Source organism: Eptatretus burgeri, chromosome 6 (assembly GCF_056783735.1).
Source record: "Eptatretus burgeri isolate ZD-2024b chromosome 6, Ebu_testis_v1, whole genome shotgun sequence".
In the NCBI taxonomy this organism is placed as follows: domain Eukaryota; kingdom Metazoa; phylum Chordata; class Myxini; order Myxiniformes; family Myxinidae; genus Eptatretus; species Eptatretus burgeri.
In genome coordinates, this window is record NC_140966.1 from 26,960,156 (window position 1) to 26,984,155 (window position 24,000).

At 41.0% G+C, this 24,000-nt stretch overlaps 1 protein-coding gene across 7 annotated transcripts in view; it reads right to left on the bottom strand.

The window, feature by feature from the left end:
* Positions 1–24,000, bottom strand: part of LOC147024432 (receptor-type tyrosine-protein phosphatase delta-like) — an 881,646-nt gene that overhangs the window by 68,494 nt on the left and 789,152 nt on the right. For all 7 annotated transcript variants that reach the window (XM_085884376.1, XM_085884379.1, XM_085884375.1 and 4 more), the window contains one exon: positions 19,236–19,362. In XM_085884376.1, the coding sequence (XP_085740502.1) occupies positions 19,236–19,362 (127 nt within the window). The remainder of the gene's footprint in view (positions 1–19,235; positions 19,363–24,000) is intronic.

The following is a 24,000-nucleotide window of genomic DNA, read 5'->3' on the forward strand; positions in this document are numbered from 1 at the left end:
AAGTTTTTTTGTTTTGATTCGGGCAGGATTGGGTTCAAATGTTCAAACCACCAATCTCCCAGACTCAGAGCAGACATTCTCACCATTATGCTTCTGATTCTGGTGTACACGAGGAACAGTTCGATTTAATCAAGGTTTGTTTGGTCGTTCAAAGTTGTTGTGGACTTTTTATTGTAAAACAAAGACAATAGTTCAATGCTGAAAATTGCAATGATGTTTACCTTGAGCAAGTTATGCAGAAGGTGAAAACAATGCTGTTCAAAATATTCTTGGTAAAACAAAGAGGTTGGTTCATGTAGTCATGTGCGCATAGGAACAAAGGTGTGTCATGATGTTTATTGTGAAGGTGAACATCAAACCAACTGAAATTCACAGGATACTTTCTGCACAGTTTGCTGATGCATATCTTTCACATAACTCATAGTTGTTTATTTTAATGTTGCAGCGAGTTAAAAAATAGGCCATTAAATGTTGAATGATCTTGAGCAATCTCACATTTGACCAAATTTTATCACTCAAGCAAACATGAAATGTGTTAAACAGCTAATTTTGGAGAATTGCCAGATTATTATATCTGTAAGTGCAGAGGAATTGGATCTCAGCATTGGAAGTGTGGTAACAATATAATTAATTCTCACTTGAAATTTAACAAATTTGGGAAAGGATCTCTTATTTGATTAAAAAGCAACTCATGCCCTATGGTATCCATCTTATACAAACCAATGTAACAAAGCACCTCATTTTTTACTGATGGGAGGGAGATTATATCATGAAGAAGATTATATGTGATGGGACCTGGCTCTATCATGTTAACCAAAGTGAGCCACTGGTGGAGACACTTTGGGTCTCACCACCAAAATAAATTAAAGGTTGAGAAAATTAGTCAGAAAGCTAATGGCAAGTGTTTGAGAAGTTAATGATTTAATCACTGTCCCTGTGGAACTTGCAAAATGCTGGAAAATGATCAATGCACAGCATTACAATAACAGCACTACAATGACAGGACTAACACGACACAATTAATGATTGCATTTAAGTGAGACAAGTGATATGTATCTGATGGCCAGGTTTGGTGTCTCAGAGCATGACTTTACTGCATAATAATGCTTACCCTCAAGTGGCACATGCTAAATGTGATCACCATTATTTTAGCGAAAATGGGTTAGGAAGTTCAAAATCATCCTCCATACAGTCTAGTCTTGTTACCTTGTAGTTTTAATCTCTTTTGGCCAGTCAAAGAACACCAAGGTGGCATTAATTAAGTCTGTATCAAAGCACATACCCTGAAAAGGCTGTGTACCTGTCCAAGAGATTTCAAGTAGGTGGCAACAAAGTACGACCACATCGATAAGGCCAGTGTGTACATGTAGGAAGGGGAATACCTTGAGAAATCTGAAATATCAACATTCCCATTTTAATTTTCAAAAATAAAAAGCCCACGTTATGCAACCTTGAGCGACCCTCGTAGTTTAACAAGTTTGTAAAAATCTATTTTGTTTGTAAAAATAGAGAAATTTCTCCAAAAGTATGGGGGAGGAGATTTAGCAATTCAATAAAACATTGAGGGGGAGGGGGAGGGGTGTAAGTTATCTATATATTAAAGTAGTGGCAGTTTTGTCTGTTATGCTACGTCATTACATCTGGGATGTCATTACGATGTAGGAAGGCTGACTCCAACATCCACCATTTATATTTTCATGCAGTTTAGGCCGAACACATCTTCGAACCTGTTGTATTCACAATTGTCATGCCCTACCTTTGCATTTTCTGTTGAGTGTGAAACACAAACAAAGCAATTGTTAAAACAATCATCAAATATCTCAAGGATAGGCATCACAGGCTTTCCAATGACAAAGTATGCAGAGGCCTTCGTCTTCATTCCTTCGGCCTCACCTTCAGGCCGCTTCCGGTTATTTTTTTCTGGAGCAATCGATGCAGCGTTCCGGACTTCCTGCCCGGGTTTCCCCCCTCGGGAGAGTTTAAGACTTTTACCACGGGAGTAATGAATTCGCCTAGGTTTCTTAATACAGTAATATAGTTTTTATAATCAATAATCGAGAATATAAAAGGAGCTCGGTCTCGACGTGCATCCCTGTGTGGGTGCGTGCGTCCAACAGGTGCTTCTCATACTAATAATACTAATGTAACGTAAATAATAATAATAATAACAGTAACTACAATCGTAACATAATCCTTTGTCGAGACTACAAAGTTACTGGATTAAAGTGGTGTATTATTAATGACTTGATTGTCAACAGTAAGATCATAGACCACCTGCCAGGTGACACTTTCATTGTCAAAAGTGTTGAATCTTTGGCCAATCAAAACCTATCTGCCCTTTAGCCACCTGAGTTTCTCAACTCAATAAATCTTTCAGGTCTGCCACTGCACGATATGTCACGGAATGTTAACACTCCCATCATGCTGTTATGAAATCTCAATCCTCAAAATGGCTACTGTGATGTAACACGTTAAATCTTAACATGGTCACTAATTGTCTTCTTGAGGCATGGCAGCTTGGTGGTGAGCATGCTGGGTCCATTATCCATATTCCTAGAATTCTTCTTTCTCCATCTGATGCGGGTCTTCCTTTCCAACTCCGCCGAGGACAATTTCCGGTCAGCCCAGCCTTTGCAATGACTATCAAAACAAGCCAGGGTCAGAGCCTGTGGCGGTGTCGAGTCTTGTGTCCCACCAATATTTTTACACATGGACAGCTGTACATAGCAGGGAGTGGAGTAGGAGACCCACACGATCTGCACATTTTTGCCAACCAGAGTGAATTCCGGATAAGGAGAGGGACTGAACATGCTGAGGATGATGAACCTGCAACGTTGTTTATAGTGAGATCGTATAAACTCGTGGGCAGATCCAGAGTGAAATTTGGAGTGTTAATTGCCCCGAGAAACCCAAGAAAATGTTTTTTAAAAAAAACTTTAATATGGACTAATTTGGCTCAGTAAACAAAATATTTTATAGTTCATTACGACAAACGTAGGTCATGGGCTATACGTAAAAAATAAATTAACAGGGGCCCCCAAATCCCCCCCCCCCATTCGATCCACCACTGAAATAAAACGTTGAATTTTTTGTTTATTTTTGAACTGATCAGCACTATTTTTCACCATCGCAAAGCATAAATTATGCCAATTAGTGAGATGTATAAAAAATAGTTTTTGTTTTTTTCCCCTGATTATCACTTTCATTCACCATAATTAATACTTTATTTTTGCAATTTATCATTTCTTTTCACTTCAATGTCTGATCTTTTGGGACATAAAACAAATGCATAACATTATTTTTGATAAGTGTGCAGATGACTAAAATTAATGCTGGGTTGTTCCATAAAGGTAATACATACACTAGAGCGCTAACAAGCCTATCAATAGAGCACATTGGACAAGAAAACATACTCTGTGGGGCGTGGCCGCCATTTTATTGGCCGTCAACATGACACATGAGCGTATATAGGCCTACGTGTATACGGTATACTGAATGTCGGAATCATGGACTTTGGAGAATATTTTCAGGCTCTTACGACTATGGTCTTCATCAATTGTGATATATAAATAATATAGTTGGTGAGATGTACACGCACAGCCCAAACAAAAGACATCAATTCCATTTAAAACCCATGGAGGTCACTTTTGACAGAAGTGTAATAAATACTGTATATAAATACACGATTCCGCGATCAAGGGGTGCCGCCTGTCCACCCATATTCATGTTTCCCATTTAATATCAAGAACGATTTGAGAGCCACACATGTGAACCAATCACCAACTTGGCTGATCATGTTTGAACTTTTGGCTTCATTACTTTCTATATTATTCCAATTTGTGGCCATTTTTTTGGCCTTTCACCGAATTATACACGGTTATGCTCATAAAATGCATTGCAATATATAAAGCTAAAAAAATCAGAACAACTTCAGTGGAAATGGTGAATGCTTATATTTAACTAAGGTTGTGTGGTAATTCAACCAGATATAAATGGAAGACACATACAAACACAATTATTAATACAGAATAACATGAAATATTGACTACAGCATCAAAATGTTTGTCATAAATACATATATGTAAAATTATAAATTAAGATGAGATGCAAATTTGTTTATCACTACAGAACTTAGTTTTCTACAAATACATGAAGGGACAATCAAGAATGCATAATATTGAGATATATTTAAAATGTCAAAGTAATCATCGTGCTTACAGGCATCCTGTAATCCAGATACATGAAAACTACCAGACTGATTCACATTTAATTTTCAGTGCAAAGACACTATAAACTAACATTATCTTTCCAAAGAGGACACTTTATGTAAAACCGTGAATAACCAGCAATGTTTGGAACTACTCAATCACCGATGCTTGAACACTGTGAGTGTAGCAGCTGGATTACGAGTACTGGCTTCCAATTTGTTAATGTCATCAGTATAAATCTTACCCCGATACTTTAATCTAATGGTAAAGAATATGTGTACTATTTTATTAACAAGCTGGCCCTCATGATTTATCTCACCGAGAGCCAAAAGATTTGCATGTGCTACCTGAACAAAGATGGGACTTGTATTCGCATGAATCCACCTTTGTGTTGGGACTTTTAATTTAAGGAGCACATTACCACTGAACATGGGCTTGTTCACAACCACTTCACAGAATATATGTTCATAAATCTTTACAAGTTTGAATACCTCAATTGAAGCAAAATACAGACCACCTCTATCCTTGACAGCCACCAACCTAGCAAATTAATGTGAACTCTCACTCTCGCTATGCTCAGGGGATGCACCAAAAGGCCCCACCAGTAGAACAACATTCTTCACAGGACAGATTACTGACTAACCTGTTAACAATATAGCCTGCAATGTAGGAGATCAAAATCATGTTGATGACTTGACGGCCGAAAACGTGGCGGCGAGTGTCCAGGGCAGCGTCAGGTCACGCGACCTTAGTGCTCTAGCTGACATATTACCTCAATGGGTTGTTCGCAGTAAATATAAACTTCCGGGAGCAGGTGAGGAAGCGCTTCGTTGCCCAGACACTGCTCAAATAAAGGGAGTGTGTTCTGTTGGTCCCTGCGAGTATCCTGAGAAGCCTCAAGGGTGAATATACCTGTTGTCCATCAAGGTGGTCTTTCTGTTCTATGTGCAGTGAAAATTAAATGTGTAACAGTATCTACCAACATAAACTATGAGTACAAAAGAGTATGAGACAAATTCCTCTAACTGCTGAAGTTAAAGAGATGCTGCGATTGTGCAGTTTACAAAAATGTTCAGCAGTTGACAGGAGCATTCGATTTTTGAATGAAGCACGACAAGACGTGAGCTGGTCCATCCAACGATAAAATGCATTCCTCTCTGATGTGTTCCCTGATTTTGAGGATTAGGTCAACAATTAACGATTGTCTAGTGGGTCTTCTTGTGGCTATACTGACCACAACTGGGTGGTTGAGTCGGTTGAACTGCACTGCATTTCCACACTTGGCACTGCACTTACAGATGTTCCAGATGATCATTCTTAAAGTGGTGGACGCTCACCCTTATGGTATGGCACTATGCAGTGCAGACACTTACCACTTGCTCAAAGTTAAATTGAGGAATGTTTGGTTTGTGCAGGTTTTGTTTTAGAGTATCGTTGAGGTGTTTCATCCGGCCTCTGTGCTTGTGGTTGCTCAAGCTTGATTTGGGGTACAGGACATGTTTAGCTTAGTGTGTCTCAGCCATTTGAATGGCATGGCTGGTCCATCCTAGTTGAGCATGGATCATCCATCCATCCATTGGGACCATACTCTGCACAGAACATCGGTGCTGCCGAAGCAGTCAGGAATGCATTATGTATAATGTCTTTTTTTTTCTGACAGCACAGTAGCTGCACTTACACTGTAAGAATAGTATGCATTACATTGTCACCAACTTCGTTTTCTGTCATCCATATGTTATCCTGGTGATAGACAAGTCTCAGTTGCATAAATATTCTCGAAGTTTGTCCATGCAGAGAGACATGGGATTAAAAAAAAAAAATTCTTCCCAACAGTTGCTCTACTTTCACATCAGCCAGCATTTTTTTGCCAGTGAGCATGGTTATTTGATTGTGACATACAAGGCATCTTTGTGCGTTGATGATGGAATGTGCAAACAAAGTATTGGATGCAATGATTGAGGATATTTGAATACGGAATTCAGAGTTCATTTAAAGCAATGGATAAGAAGATTATAAATAGATGCAGGAAAATTTTGATGAGAGAGCCTGTGATTGAAAATTCAGCAGTGAGTAAAGCACTGCCGTATCTATCTGCTTATTGACCTTGGGAGTTTCAAAGACGATTGTGCGAATATGAAGCTATAGCTCTTCTACTTGTGTTATTTGCTTTAATCATAACCAAACAATTATAGCATCTCCTCCAGTATGACACACGATTACAAAGCAGAATAGGCAGAACTTGCATCAGATGCAATGCACAAATGAGGAACTGCACGTATGGTTTCCATGCATGGGTTTTGAATTAAAAGAATCCTTTTGATTTGTCACTTTTCCTTTCTCAACATGAGCACACACTCATTATATAAATGGTGCTCTTCTTCTTCTTCTTCTTCTTCTTCTTCTTCTTCTTCTTCTTCTGTCAATAAATCTGTAGGTTGTTTCTTCTGAAATATAGAATTAGGAACTAGTCTTGCTGGTGAAGGCTAATGTCTAACCTGTGTAGATGGACAGGTAGACAACAGGTGAAATCAACAGGACGTTGATTAAGGAGTTGTTTTTTGCTCCGACGAAGGGTTAACGCTGGAAACATCAGCTTCTTGCTTCCCACAATGATTAGCATACTTCAATCAATATCCACTTGGTTTTATCCATCTCACAAGAGACAATTTCAAAGCCATTTATAGCAATGCTTCATTGTTCAAAAATAAGACTCGTCTATTTATCTGTTGACCTTTGTGCTTTCTCGTTGACTTATTTTAGAGGATATCACACAGTTACTATCTTACATCCACACCAAGGAATTGATGGTCAGAAAATGTTTGTTCCACAACGCAGACAAATTAAGTTTCGTTTTCCCTTTCTTCATTCTCCTTGTCAGACTTTCTTCTTATGAGGGAGTGCACATGATTATTTCCAAAGCTTAATTTGTGTACCGAAGCTGTTTCCCACAATAAACCTTTTCTTTTCATTTATATTTCTTTGGTCTGTGAATCATTCTTAGAAATCTGAACAGAAAGCTCATCATATTCAGCCTTCAGGAGGTGACTTTCCACTGTTTCAAACAAAACTTTACACCCTTTTGTTATTTGTATGATTGTCGTAACTATGCTTGGTCAAGTATCTGTCTTTATTTATTTATTTATTTTAGCTATTCTTTCGTTATTATTCCATGTGCGCAAAGTGAAAAGCCGGGTTAAATAATTGGTTCACTTTGTATGTTTGTCTGTCTGCAGATGTCAGTTTATGATTGAGGTACTACTTTATTTCAATGGAATGTTTATTTTAGAATCTCTGTGTGTTCTATGATAATAAATTGGAATAAAACTTGTCAGTTGCTTTTTGTACACCGCTCCTTCCCAATTCCATATCCAGGCCATGGATGATGTTATCGCTGGGCGCCAAAGGAAGGGAGTACTCAGTTTTCACTCCATTTGATTGTTTGTTTTCTTTCTTGTTGGGTCGCTGAAATAGGTGACCCTTATTGTCAGTAATTCTGTCTGTTTGTTTGTTTGTCATCAGCATATTTGGTAGTAAACGTGGGCGGAGTTTGACCAAACTCGGGTGGTAGGTACATATTATGACCTAGTGCTTTGGAAATTGTGATGGTTGCTAGGGACGCTTTGGTTCCCGAGCAACAACTGAAAAACCTTCAAAATCGGTACCGTTCACGCGAAATCAATTCCGAAAGCCATTATCCCACGTAGGGTTATGAAATTTGGCACGGATGATCTAGAGGTGATGCTCTATCAAATATATTCCATCTTTTTGTGATATATGGAATACTTTACCCGCAGCACCCCCTACAATTAGGGTATGCGTGAAAATTGGTGAAAATTGAAGGCCCCCTAGCGACCAGGTGAGTGCATCGATACAAATGAAACTTTGCAGGTGCATGGTACTCAATGAGTACTACAACTTTGCCTCAGGACATATTGACCGATTTCGCTTAGGTCAGGGGTCAAAGGTCAATTAGTGCAAAAATCGATGATATGCGAGAGCTGGAGGTGCCTTCACGCCAAATGCTACTCCTCCTAGGGTTATTGTCGGATGGTCATAAAAATTCACAATAATCGTCTGGAATACATTGTACACAAACGATCGAGCTGGATTTTCAATTTAGATCTTTGTTCACCCACAGCACCTCCTCAAACTTTGGGGATTTCCGATTTCAAACCGCATTTTGGGTACTTTTCATTCAAATGGATACGAGTAGTTATCAGTAGATGGAACTGGATGAGTTTTGAGATGCATAATCTTAAGGTGATTCCCTATCCGCGATATGACATCCATTTTGCTCTATATCTTATAATTTCCATGCTCAGCGACCCATCGCCACCTACCAGCTTGTTGGGATTCGCTAGATATCCATTATTGTTGGGTTTTCCGTGTGTGTGTGTGTGTGTGTGTGTGTGTGTGTGTGTCTGTCTGTCTGCAATGCGAGGCTCCACAGCACAAACCAGCAAACCGATTTCGATGAAACTTGGCGAGCAGGTGCCATATGGGCTGGGAGTGTGCACGTTTGAGTTTCGTTGCTATGCAGCGGCCGAAAAACCACGTTTTAAGAACCCAAATGGTAACTGACGTAGCGCGGCTTCTATGATAGGTAGAGCGACCGGACCAACTCCTGCCTGTTCCTTGCATCCCCATCTAGTTATCGCGATAGCATAACGTTCCTCTGTCTCTCATAGTTTCCGAATGGCAGCTCTCCGAATGCGGAAAGGTGGTGAACCAGGGAATATGTTAAGTGACCTTGACCTCGGAAACCGTCGACGGCGGAACGTTCAAATTCGTTATATGCATAAAGTTTAATAACTACTACAAAAGTGAACCGCAGCATTTTTCCAGATTCGATCACCAAGGGTGTCGGGGCTGAAATACGCAAAATTTGAAAAAATACTTTTTCTCGACCTACGTTCACCATTTTTAATACTTGTCCTACAGTTTTGAATGTAGAGAAACGAGACTTCGGAATTAAACACTTCGAGATATTTAGAAAATTTTACTCGAGCCGATTTTTGATTTAGGTTTTACTTTTCAAATGATAGTCCTGTGAGGAGTGCCAGTTGGCAAAATACGCAATAGGAAAAAATCTTGCCAGGCAGAGGAACAATTGTATGTGAACCAATACGTCTTGGCAATGAATCTTCGTCGGTGGATCGGTCAGAATGAAAAGCATCGTATCCAGCGCTTCGATCCTAGCGGATCGCTCTTCGCCTACCGGCTTGTTTTCTTACTTGTTTGTTTGTCCGGGCAATATCTCAGCCATCCTTTGAGCTAGGAAGCTGAAATTTGGGGAGAAAAGTGAAGAGTGGCTTTGGCAAAAATGTCATTTTTATCTTGCCAAAACGAAGTTTTTGCAAGATATGTTAGTCAGCTTGTATGTTTTTTTTTTAATTTTTTATATTTTTTTGTTTGTCTGTAATCACGTATAAAAAATTCTGCAGAGCACAGTTATCATTGGAAATTTTTGTAACTTCACATATCAGAGGCCTATAGAGGTCCCTTTCAGCGCACAAAATTTTGAAGGTCAAGGTCAAAGGTCAAGGTCACTTTGTCGCAAATCAGGGGAGTCGACGAAACCCTTATTTTTTGAGTAATTTTGATCGGATCGTCTTCAAACTTCATGGGAATATAGTTCATGGTCTGGCGCTCAGCTGATTAATTTTTGGTGGCGATTGGCCTTGACCTTCATATGTTTTTTTTTTTTTTTGTCTGTAATCACGTATAAATCACTCTGCAGAGCACAGTTATCATTGGAAATTTTTGTAACTTCGCATATCAGAGTCCTATAGAGGTCCCTTTCAGCGCATAACATTTTGAAGGTCAAGGTCAAAGGTCAAGGTCACTTTGTCGCAAATCAGGGGAGTCGACGAAACCCTTAGTTTTTGAGTAATTTTAATCGAATCGTCTCCAAACTTTATGGAAATGTAGTATATGGTCTGGCGCTCAGCTGATTAGTTTTTGGTGGCGATTGGCCTTGACCTTCATGGTTAGTGCCTGAGGTCAAACATATTTGACCCCAAGGTCAAATTTTCAAGTTTTAGGAACCATATCGTGTAGTACCTCAAATTGAACACCTCGAGAGTGCTTTCTCGATATGTCAAGCTTGAGACATTATAATGTCATTTGGTGACGTTCTGAGGCAAACACATATTTTTCATGGTTACTCTGTAGAACGATTCTCATCGGAATCTCTCGTAGGCAGATATTCCTCAAGGAGTCGCTCCTGGTGGATAGCAGCTCTGTTCACCTCAGTGTAACCTTAAAGAAGTCACACGTGGTCACCTTTTGGCAAGATACGGGTCACCCTGCAGGTGACATTGGTTTTATTTTATTTTTTGATTAATCAATTAATTGATTACTTAATTATTATCGATTTATTGATAACTTATTTATTTTATTTCTCATCTGGGTAATGTCTCAGGCACCTTTTGAGCTGGGAAGATGAAATTTGGACATGACAGTGACAAAGTGATTTGACTATGAAGAGTATTTTTGATTTATTGATTAATCAATTAATCGATTTATTATTTTCTTTCTTGCTTGTCCAGGTGATATCTCAGCCATTCTTTGAGCTAGGAAGCTGAAATTTGGAGAGAAAAGTGTAGAGTAGCTTTGGAAAAAATGATAATTTTTATTTTTTGATTGATCAATCAATTAATTCATTAATTACTAAAATATTATCGATTTATTAATTATTATTTATTTTATTTCTCATTTGGCAATGTCGCAGGCACCTTTTGAGCTATGAAGATGAAATTTGGACATGACAATGACCAAGTGATTTGGCGAAAAAAGGGAACTAGACGACCCGTGAACCCATTGGGTTCCCGTTGTGACAGCGGTTGATAAAAAAATAGAAAAAAAAAAGAAAAGAAAGATAGTTCCAGCAAACTATACCGCTGAGGTTGTTTGCATTGATCAAATAATCTCGAAGAGGACTTGACTGAATCGTGAATTGATTTTTTAATAATTTTTTTTGTTGCCCGATTTGAACGAAACTTGATATTGCGCGTTAATGTGAGAAAAATAGAAAAAAAAGTCGAATAAATTATTGTGTGTAATCTTCTAAACACAATTTTATTTATTAATGAACACGGAAGTATTAGATCAAAATGGCGATTTTTATTTCATGCTTAAAAATAAATCGTTCTTTATCTATACTAAATGTTTGAGATTTATTAATATATCATTTCAAGAAAAAAAAAAAAGATAGCTCCAGCGAACTATACCGCTGAGGTAGTTTGCATTGATCAAATTCTCCCGAAGAGTACTTTACTGAATCGGGAATAGATTTTTTAATAATTTTTTTTTGTTGCCTGATTTGAACAAAACTTGATACTGCACACCGCAGGAGAATGGTGAGTAATGTGGCCCTAAAATTTTTGCGCTATCGTGTACCGTTTTGGCTGTATTTCGGGAACATACATACAAACATACATACATACAAGATGAGAGTTTTAGTAATATATATATTTTTGATTAATCATTTGTACATATTTACCTCAGAAGTACATTTGCACACATTTTCTTCAGGAGTACATTTGTATACATTCACCTCAGAAGCGCATCACTCCCTCCCAATTCTGTCTTCACGTGCTGCACAGCGGCATTGCTGGCACCCCAGCAATATCACGCGGTGGAGGATTTATTTATTTATTTGGCGTGAGGGACCGCTATTTGTACCTTGAATGGACCGTGATTTGTTGATGACATTTCTTGTCTATGCCCATTGCCATTCTTCTTAGTAACCAATGATGTGCATTGCACTAAAATCTGTTTGTGTATGTTGATAAATTCTGTATCTCTTTCACTCCATTTTTCCAATAATTACCCATTCATGTTCCAAATCAATATTTTTATTGATCTCAAACTCTTCCATGAGCCTCCATGCTAACTCTAGAACAGGTCCAGGATTTTCGCTTGCTCAAAGTGCATCTACTGAGAAAACAAAATAGAATAAGAAAGATACCTCACTACAAATTACAGCCAATGAGGAGTACAGGACTACATTGAGTATGTCTGTTCACAGGCCTTTAGTCGAGCTTCTACTTCAAACAAATACTGGAAAAACAATGAGACATCAGTGTACTAATATGTGTATTACAAAAGTTCCCAGGTAGCGAACGACATCTGACCGAATGTGGCTAACTGTCAGTACAGATATCAGCATGCCTCACCAGATTCTGTCAGAGTTGTTTGTTTCACGTGAGGTTATTCCTGGAATACCCAGCATCATGAACCATGGGTTTAAATGAGAATGCCAACTAGGACAAATTGTAGCCTTAAGAACTCTTCAGCAAGACAAATCAACACAAAAACAAAGTTTGCTCACCTATATGTACTGTGTGACACCACAAAACACAAAGGGAACCTTAAGTAAATATCTTGCTTCCATCAAACAAAATGTCATAATTGATTTCAGACCGAATTGACAAATAAAAAGAAAGATGAACCACGTGGGAGAAGCCTCAAGCAAATATAGAGAAGGGGTGGAGTGAGAGGGGGGGGGGAGGGAAATAAAATAAATGTTTTTAATGATTCATAAAAAATGTATCCATAAAGAAGCTTTATGACATGCAAAACAGGACTTTTGATACTTCTGTAATATTAAAACCTTTGAAAAATTAATTATCATTCTTTTATCAATTACGAGGAAGAGTACCCATCCCAAGTGAGGGGAAAAGTTGGCAAAAGTATCCGTCACCAGTGACTTGCAAATTTAAATTTAATCTATCAATTTAACTAATATTTAATAGATTTTGAAAAGGTCAATTGTGTTGCACTCTTGGTTTCATGCAGGGCCGAAGCTCTGAGCAATTTATACCGCCCACCACAAAATGGTGGAGAAACATAGGGTGGCGGAGGTTGAATTTGTCTCAAAAGAGTGCAACATATCCGAGTTGCGAAATAAAAATTGCCATCAACATGAGATTTTTAAATGCACTGTGAGAAGTGGCCACCGTAAACAGGAGACACAAATGCAGACAGACAGACTACACAGTTCACAATATGTAATAGATGACTTCCCTTCCAAGGAACTTCAACATAGAAAGAGACGATTTGGCTGATGAAATCTTACAATGGTTGCCAAGCCAACTCTCTCTCCCTCCCTTCCCCCTGTCTCTCCCTCCACTTCCCTGTCTCCCCCCCCCACTCCCCTCTCTCTCCTCCAATCCCATCCTCTCTCCCCCATTCCCCTCTCTCTCTCCCACTCCTTTAATCCCATCCTCTCTCCCCCAGTCATTTCCTTCCCTCATTCTCTCTGTCTGTCTCTCCCCCAATCGCCCCCCCCACTCCCCTATCTCTCTCCCACTCCTTGTCTCTCCTCCAATTCCATCCTCTCTCCCCCACTCTTCCCTCCCTCATTCTCTCTCTCTCTCTCTGCTCCACTCCCTCCACTCTCTCCCCAATTCCCTCCCCTCCTTCCCCCACTCAGACCGGGTGGTTTGTCATTGACTTCCCCAAAAACAGTTCGGGCAGGAATGTGTAATTTGGCCACAGTGCCGGCAATAACTCGCCTACTCATCGTGAAGGACACGGTAAGGGATCATAAGGACCATTAACTCATGTCGGAAGACAGGACGCCCAGTTTAACACGTTGGGACGACACACACATTGATGATTCACCCTGCCCGTGAAACACCAGGATGACATTTTATAGCTGGGTCGTGATTAAAACCCAGGCTCGACAGATTTGAGGAGAGTGTGGGTACCTCGAGGTCATCCTGTCAGCTGAGGTTGTATCCTAACGCACTGTTAACAAACAAACTGTGAGTCCATGTTGTAGTTATACATTAAAAATGTACTTATAATAAAAGTAGAATTCGAATCCAAATAGATCGCTTTTGGTGTCCCTGGACGGTGTAAAATAAAGTCAGACATACAATAATCACCTTTAAAAGATTGAAAAAAAGAAGCATTTTGGAGCCATTTTACCCGACGTCCTACAAGTGTATTATTTAATTATATTGGGTTCGAAAGAAATCGCTTTTTCCAAATATTTATCCGATTTCACTCGAGATTTCGACATGGTTATTGATGCCATGAGTTTCGATAGTCAAATATGGAACTGGATTTCGAATATCAGCTTTTAATAAGCCCGTGCGACAATCTTGCCAGGAGCAAATGACATTGAACCGAGCCTCAGCATAGCAGCTAACGGAGGAATGGAGAGCCATCCTTGTCTTATATGTGGAGAAGTAGTATATATTTGCTAACACTGTAAATTAGAGCTTGATTTTATTTAATACCTCTTGATAATGATGATCTTTTTCTTTACATTAAATACCTCTTGATAATGATGATCTTTTTCTTTACATTTTGGTTGGTAGTGTCTCAGGCACTGGAGCTTGTACCTAAGTCATGTGCTGGACAATGATATCAGGAGGCAGGAGTAATATTTTACAGGAACAACAAGGACATTACTAAACATTAGACAAATCACTATACGTATTATGTGCAGGGGTTTTAACACGGGATTATATTATCATCATGGGCTATATGTTCAGATAGGAACACCAACTCGGCCGACCCACTGTGATATCAGGCAATATAGGTGTTTCATGGACATCATTAAAAAAATGATGTTCCTCTGTAAGCCATCATTCATTATCAGTTTGCCAAGTTTGAACAAGATCGGTAAATGCATGTTCGAGAAATGGTTGAGGATGTGTTCAACAACGGGGTTTTTTTTTTATCCCCCGCCAACCAACGAAGTTGGCGGGGGATATAGAAATGGGTTCCGTCCGTCCGTCACATTTCGTTTCCGGAGCTTAACTACAAATCACCTCAAGATATATTTACGAAATTTGGTACACATATCAAGCAAGTGGTGAACTGGAGCCTTTTGATATTTTTTAATTGTTAGGTCACATGGTTTGGCAGCCATGTTGGATTCAAGAAAAATATTAAATAATGTTTTCTCTTGAATCACATAACGTAACGAAGCAAAAATTTGCAACTATCATCTTCCATCATGTCTGCATACATAGTAAAAATTATGACGTCACAAGTCACATGGTTTGGCAGCCATCTTGGATAGAAAAACACACCTCATCCGATTAACACTAAACTTCACACATATATTCCACTGGAGGATTGGAGGCAGAATGTAAATTTATGATGTCATAGGTCACATGGTTCGTCAGCCATCTTGGATTGAAAATTAATAAATGTTAAAAATCTTCTCCAGAACGGCTGGACAGATTGAGGCAAAATTTCACGTACACTTTCCCCAAGACATCCTTTCAGAAGTTTGTTAATTTATCGTTGATAGGTCACATGGTTTGGCGGCCATATTGAATTTACCCTAAAACCATCAAACATCTTCTCCAGAACGGCTGGTCAGATCGAGGGGAAACTTCACATACATATTGCACACGCTTAGGGAATATAACTTTGTGAATCCTCATTTACTATGGCGGGGGACATCGCAGACTTTGTCTTCAATGGATGCTAGTTTTTTTTTTAGATCAGATCCAAGATGGCTGACTGCCACCCATTTTGTTACTTAAATGTGTCCCCAACTATTTCTCGAACATGCATTTACCGATCTTGTTCAAACTTGGCAAACAGATAATGAATGATGGCTGACATAAGAACATCATTTTTTTTTTTTTAGATCAGATCGAAGATGGCTGACTGCCAGCCATTTTGTTACTCAAATGTGTCCCCAACTATTTCTCGGACATGCATGGTCCGATTTTGTTCAAACTTCACACATGCACATTAAATGATGGCATATATGTGTGCCTCACTTTATTTTGCGATCTGATCAAAGATGGCTGACTGTAGACTGGCGGCCACTTTAGTTGTACACAAAAATGGGTGAGTCCTTTAACTGCATACAGCAAAACTACAAATAAAACAACTGGGGCTATGACATTTTATATCTTTTTCTTGTTGCTATTATTTTTTAAACATGGTCTATCAATGGTAAAGGAGCTGAAACAAGAATCACGCACAAACAGAGACAGCAGTGGGCTTGACTTCAGACAATCATAATGGCTGACTTATATATAATCATAATGGCCATCTTTGTGATGTCACTTTCTCATTTGCAATCAGCAATGGCAAAAAAAATCCCCCCATCCTTATAAGATGCCAACCCATGTGGTTTATTCTTTTCCTTCCTCCCCCTCCCCACTGCTCTCTCCTCTCAACTTCCCTACCTCTCTCTTTCTCTCCACATCCCCAGCACTCCTCTCACATCCTTTCCTTCTTATTCGTCACCCCTAAATTCTTCTCCATTTATCCATCTTAATTTTCTCAATGTAGCCTCCCACCCCGATCTCCCACTTCCCTTATGCATTCTTACTCGGCAGAAAATCAATTACTTCATTATATTGTGGAGCATACAAATATTTATTCTGATATTTGAACATGATTATAAGGATTTGAGTTTATAGTCAGTTTTCATCAAATACAACAATGATTCATCTGTTAAAATTAAATAATTCATTCCTAAGCCGAAAAGAGACCGAATGCAGGCAGTACGTGAGAGGAAGCCTGATACAGCTGAGCATGGCAGCCGCACAGAGTCAAATGAGACAGAAACTGAGCAGCACTTGGATATTTTAGGGCCTGGGAACCGAGTAACATGGAGGTGTCAAAAAGATTGGTACAACACAGTATGTATTCATCCATACGTATTCATTAGCAAATGCTTTTTGGCAAGCAACCCAAAGCTTGTGCATCTGTCTGTCGACCATGTAAGGTGCTCTTTTGTATGAAGATATAATACAATGGCAACATATCCTGGCTTGGCTAGCATCCTCAAGTGATGACGAGGAGGAAAAGAGAATACTGGGAAAATCGTCCCTTCACGTGATCCCGAGCTGAAAATGCCATTAAGACCTGCAGTCCTTCAAGCGGCAGTACAGGATAATGGAGTGAAAAGGGTCCCTGAGGCATCATGGCTACAGTGTGATGTTTCCCACTCGATGCTCTTGCCCAACGTGTTTCATCACATTGAATCCAACGAACGACAAAGGAAATTTCCGAGTGCTCGCGTTCTGTCCATTTTGCACTTCACCCCTCCATGATTGGTTGAGTTTCTATTTTATTTTCTCCTGATTCTTACTCTTTTTCTTTACCTTGTTATGTAAATTATGATGCACGATTTATTTTTGACTTGCAAACGCAAATGTATTCTTTCACCAACAGTATATATTAGGATGTTTATGCTTCAAATATAATTCTTCAAACCAATGTGTTTATTAATGAAATGTGTAATTATACATTTATACATCTAATGCAGCTGTCCCATTGAGCAATTTGTAATTTATGTTTTTTCCGCAGTGAAAAGTAACAGGTACACAACGTCATGTTAAAAAATATTTTTTCTCTCTTGTGACAATTCATCTGGTTTTATTGTTGCCATGGGTCATTTCTGCTTTCTACACAAGATCCAGGTTCATGGGAGAGTGAGTAACGAACCAATAATGAGGCGATAGGTGGATGGCAAAAAAAAAAAAAATCAAGGGAACTAACAGGAAAAAAAAAGAGAGGAGGGGAGGAAACACAGTAACCCACAAGTAAGAGGGCCAGGCAAGGTTAATGGGGGAAGATAAGTCAGCAGGCAGGGAAGGGGAGGGGGCAGAAGGCAGTGCACCGCTGAGGAAGGCTGTTCCAATGGAATTGAATGGCCTCAGGAAGGCGGTTGCACAAACGGGTGAAAAGAGGAACAAAAGTGGAGGTGTGCATTAAGCCTAATTTTGGAGAGGTTAACCACAAGGAGGTAATGGAAGAACACGTGCATGCAACCTGGAAATTGCTGATTCAACATAAAAAATAATTAACATTTGAATGTAAATCACACTGAGTGGCATAATGGTTAGACTTAGAGCATCTTCTCCGAGTCTGGGAGGTCGATTATCATTCTCATTCTCGTCGAGTGATATCGGGTTGACTTTCAAGGACTCAAAATATTACTTGCTCATTCCTTGCTTAAATTCACCATTTAAAGGATAGAGGCCAAATAAACCCCATCGATTATCATCTGTTGGGAGGAGGAAATTCAAGCGTAATTACTCCGATGAGTTTTCAGAGAAAAGCAATGTCATAAAGATGTTTCTGGTACACAAAATGCTCTGAGAAGTGATATCACTTCCCCCAAGCTCTGTGGCTGCATTTGTCTGAAGTCAGGTCAAGTATTATCTACTGTATTTGTATGCATATGTGTGATCATGATTTGTGTTGCTGCTCCCCCATGAGCCTTAGACCCTGCAGCCAAAAACATTTTGTTAATGAACTTAATTTTTAATTGTGAGATGTAAAAAATGAAACATATCAAAACATATAGTTTGTTTTTAACTTTAATTTATTTGCAAAACTATTTCTTACCATCAAATTTGGAGTTCTTGGTACTTTTTAATGTTTTCAATGTGACGTCATTAAACCATTCGACAACTAGAAGGGCACTCTGTGGAGGGCATACCTCCGCCACGTAATGCCTGATCCACGACAACATATCGGGCCCATTACATTTTTGAAATATCATGCTACACAGCACTGAATCGTTTTTGGCCCCGTCTCTCAATGGTGAAGAATCACTTTAAAAATTAAATGATTCTCGTATCCGGATTCAGATCTTCAACAAAATCGAATCAATTCGTCCTTGCGACATACCTAACCTGTCCACCCAGTTTCATCCAAATCCGTCCACAACTTTTTGAGATATCGTGCTATATATCGTTTTCGGCCCTATCTCTCAATGGTGAAGAATCACTTTTAAAATTCTAGTATTCTGATCCGGATCTTCACCAAAATCTAATCAGTTCGTCCTAGTCGCACACCGAACCTGTCCACAAAATTTCATCCGGATCCGTCCACAACTTTTTGAAATATCCTGAACACAAACAAACAGACAGACAGACAAACAAACAGAAAGGGGTGAAAACGTAACCTCCTTCACCTTCGGTGGCGGAGGTAATGAGACTAAAATGTCACGTTATGAGATTGAACACACACATCAGTATGCCGTATGCCATATTTTGAGAAGGCCTGCAGTATTGCATTGCTCACCCGGCCCATTTCGCGAAGCTTGGTTAGCATCACCACAATGGTGGAATTCTGCTCCCAGAGCATCCTCCAGAAGTCTTCTGTGGTTTCAGCCAGAGGACCTTGTGTGGCAATGTATGCCTTTTGTTGCCTGGACACACACCACCCATTGGAAAAGAAATACGTCACTATTCATAAAATCGTAAATGGTATTAGCATATCACTGCTGAAGTATCATAATCATTATAATGTTCCCTGCATCTGGAATACCTCATACTAAAATCAACATTATCATGGGGATTGTAGTAAGAGATATTCAAAGTCTGGAATACAGTATTTCATTCTGAACAAAACATTTGTCACCAAACATTCAATTATGGTAGCTGTCTAGTGGTGAGGACACTGGATTGACATCCCAGTGGTGGTGGGTTCGATTCTAGCTTACGGTCTGGTGTACATGTAGAGAAAGGCTACACTCTCGTGTTGACCTCAAATACTCTCAGGGGAACTTGAGATGGGCACAGAAATGCTTCCTCGACATACCATCCTAAAAGTATCCCCAATCACTTAAAAAAAGTCCTAGAGGGTGGTCAGCAAGAGTATATGAGTGCATGGGTTGGAATGGGATAAAGCATGAGGTAATGATGAGCGGCATTCTTGAAAGACTGGAGTGTTGTGCACGAGACAGCAGACACATTGAGTTGGTTCCACGGTTAAGACAATGTGGGAACAAAGGAATGGTGAGTGTTCAGCTTCAAGTTTGGGAGTGTAACCAGGTGTGGAATTCTACAACAATGTGTGTGACCTGGGTGAACTGGAAGAGGACAGAGGGATGAAACAAAGTTAGCTGTGGTGGTTTCGAAGCTTACCTTGGGACTTGGCTTCCTTTCAGATGTCTCAATGTGCAAAGAGGGCTTTATATCACACTCAGGCATACTATCACTTGCAAACAAGGCATTATATTTTTTTGTAAGCGATGCGTTATATCATAGTGTTGTATCCTATTTGTTGGAAAGGATGTTAAGCTGACTGTTTACATGATGGCACTCATTTTTTAGATGTTTAAATAAAATTCCAGTCTTTTGAAGAAGTATGACATTGTTTGCTGGTACTTTGGCAAGATTCTTGCCTCCAATAGCATTTCTCATCCTAAGTGTTTGGAATCTATACATTCCATCAGGATGCAGTGAGTGCATGATGACAAAAGAGTGGTTCAAGAGGTGGAAACAACAGAATCATGTAAATACCGTCATCATTGCATTTTTTTTTCGATTCTGCATTGTTTTCTGCCTGATGATAGGTCAGGTCAGGTATGGGAGCATGCGCCAGAGCAGTGCGTCGCTGCATCCACTTTCCGCTGGTACTCTAGGGGCCTCCGTCTGGCCATCCCCCAGGCAGATGCCTGGCCCATCCCCATCTCCTTGAGATGCCGATCAACCTGCTGCAACCACGAGGCACGTGGTTAGCCCATTGGCCTCCTCCACTCACGAGACTCCCTCGCTGAGAGAATCTGGCGAGCAGGATCAGCGTCAGGAAAACGAGCCACGTGTCCATACAGCCACAGCTGATGCTCACGGACTATGCAGGTAACAAATCTTATTTCAGTCTCTCTCAGCAACGGTGGACACAAAGTCTGACCAGCAATAGCCAAGGATTCTCCGAAAAGACCTGGTACCAAAGGAATTAAGTCTCCGTCTCAGATCCCTGGTCAGAGTCCAAGTCTCACATCCATCGAGAAAGACTGGAAGCACCAAGGACCTGAAGACTTGGACTTTCGTCCTCCCGCACAGGTACCGGCAGCGCCACATCCCATGATCCAGTGAATCCATGACTCCCCAGGCCCGACCCAGACAGCTGTTGACCTCTGAGTCACACCCAGCAGAGACATGAATATCACTGCCAAGGTAAGTGAATCTCTCCACGACCTCAACATCCTCACCACAAACAGGCACAGACAGGACAGCAGCATCCAAAATGTCAATGAAAGCCTGGATCTTAGTTTTGACCCAGGAAACCCGTAATCCCAGGGGCTCCGACTCCTCATTCAGCACCTCGAGGGCCCCCAAAAGGATATCTAAAGTCTCCGCAAAGATGACTGCATCATCTTCGAAATCAAGGTCAGAGATCTTGACGTTCCCAAACGATGCACCGCAGCTTGATCTCTCCGACATCCTCCCAAGAATCCAGTCCATACAAGTGCTGAAAAGTATGGGGGCCAGAACACACCCCTGACAAACTCCAGTAACAACTGGAAATAAGTCAGAGATGGTACCACCACATCTCACAGCACTCTCAGTACCAGAGTAGAGTTCATACATCAAATCGATCAGTTTTGGTGGCACCCCACAAAGACCAAGAATCCTCCAGAGGGCATCCCGATTCACTGAATCAAACACTTTACAGAGATCAACATAGGCTGCAAGCAGCCCCTGCCGAAACTCTCGTCTGCGTTCGGTGAGGACCTGAAGAGCAAGGATATGGTCAATCGTTGACCTCTTTGCTGTAAAGCCTGACTGCTCTGGACGCTGGTGCTCAAGCAGACGGTGGGAAACTCTCTCAATAATTATCTAAGCAAAGCTGTTACGTTGCCCGGCATTGAGAGCAGCGTCACCCCTCAGTAGTTGTTGCAGTCTTGGCGATCACCCTTGCCTTTCCAGAGGGGGACAACAAGGCCCCTCTTGCAATCAGTTGGGATGATGCCTGTGTTCCAGGCAAAGCACAGAACTGCATGCAACGATACGAGTGCAGCATTTCCACCAGCCTTGAGAAGTTCAGCATGGATGACACAGATCCCTGGAGCTTTACCCCATTTCAACCGGTTCACCGCAGCCTGTTTCCACAAATGAAGGTGGACCACAGTTGATTGGAGGGTCAGCAACAGCGATTGTAAAACCCTTGACATCCAACTCGACAGCTGGGGGATCAGCCTGGGACAACTGCTCAAAGTAACCGATCCAGCGGGTCTTTACTTCGGACTCCTCTCTCAACAGCATACCACCCTCTGCTCCACGAGGTCCATCTAAAAAGTAACGGGATTAACTTCACAGAAATTTTATTCCAAAAAATATATTGAAATCACAGCTTGTACCCTTCAAGATAGTTTCCCTCCAGTCTCACAAACTTGTCCATCCTCTTCTTCCATGATTCGATGCACCCCCGGAAGGCTTCTTCTGGAATCCTCCGGAGCTCCGTCGTCACGACCCTTTTGATGGCCTCCCCATCAGGAAATCGGGTCCCCTTTATCACCCCCTTGAGCTTGGGGAATAGGAAAAAATCACAAGGGGCCAAGTCTGGCGAATACGGGTGGTGCTCCATAGTTGGCACGTTCCTCTCCGCCAGAAACTGTCAGATGCTCAGGGCACTGTGAGCAGGGGCGTTGTCATGGTGGAGCAAACTGGAGCATCCAGGCATTGTTCTCCCACAGATCCCTCCTCTTGTCCCGGACTGATCTCATGAGGTGCCGGAGGATCTCCTTGAACACATATTGATTCACTGTTTGACCCTGTGGGAGAAACTCGAAGTGGACGATGCACTTGATGTCAAAAAACACAATGAGCATCACCTTGACCTTCGACTTCGACATCCATGCTTTCTTTGGTCTTGGTGATGCCGGACTTTTCCAATGACGAATCTGCCGTTTGGTCTCGGGATCGTATTCGAATATCCACGATTCAGCGCCAGTAATGACTCTCCCGAGAAGACCTGGATTGTCCTCGAGACGCTCGATATTGTCTTGACAGACAGTGACCCTTTGCTGTTTCTGGTCCTCGGGCAACAGCTTGGGGACCATCTTTGCGCACACCTTGCACATTTTGAGATTTTCAATAATGATGCTCCAGACAGTATCCTTGTTGATGGAAAGTTCCTCAGCAATCATCCACACCGTGAGTCAATGATCTGCGCGCACCATCTGCTTTACACGCTCGATGTTGTCCACCGTTTTGCTCGTTGAAGGTCTTCCAGACCGTGGATCGTCTTCAACCTCCTCCCATCCCTCTTTGAACCTCTTGTGCCATTCAAATGCACGTGTACGTGACATCGTTTCTTCCACGTAGACTTGTTGCAGCATTGCGAAGGATTCGAACGGTGTTTTGCCAAGCTTGGCAAGAAACTTCAGATTGGCTCTCTGCTCATGATTCATAGCGTGATGACAGACTGGACAACGTGCAAAGCACGACCTGTAAAAAAAATCACACAATGAGCACAGTCAGCCATCACCAATCATATATATTGCTGGAATGTTGTGAAAGACTGTGACGCAACCCGTTCATTCAAGTTGTGTAAGTGGAGCACACAGCATGCTCAGTCCCGTTACATTTTAGACGGACCTCGTAATTGCAGTACACTAAGGGATGGGCTTGGATGAACGCAATGCGTGAATTCCCCTGTAAGCAGGATGAGAATTACTTGACCACAGGTGATACTCTACCCCCTCACACATTCCTTGCACAAAGGCCTCCTTGTCCACCCAAATCGCACACACAGTTTTATGCCTCAGCTCCCTGAACAGCTCAGCATCACCATTCAGTCTGGCCCTGTGACTCTGGTCAATGGTATCCAGTGTCCCTTGAGGGACAAAATTCTTCTTCGCCCTACGGTGAATTCCAAGACATCCACCGGCAACATCAAGGATGGTGGTCTTGAAGGCACTCCACAACTCTTCAGGATCTCCCAAAGCACCCCAACTCCCCAAATCTCCACTCAGCTTGTTCGCAAACTCCTCAGCTACCCTCTTATCCTTGAGCTTGCAAACATAAAGCCAAGGCTGGGATGGTACCATTCTCCTGGA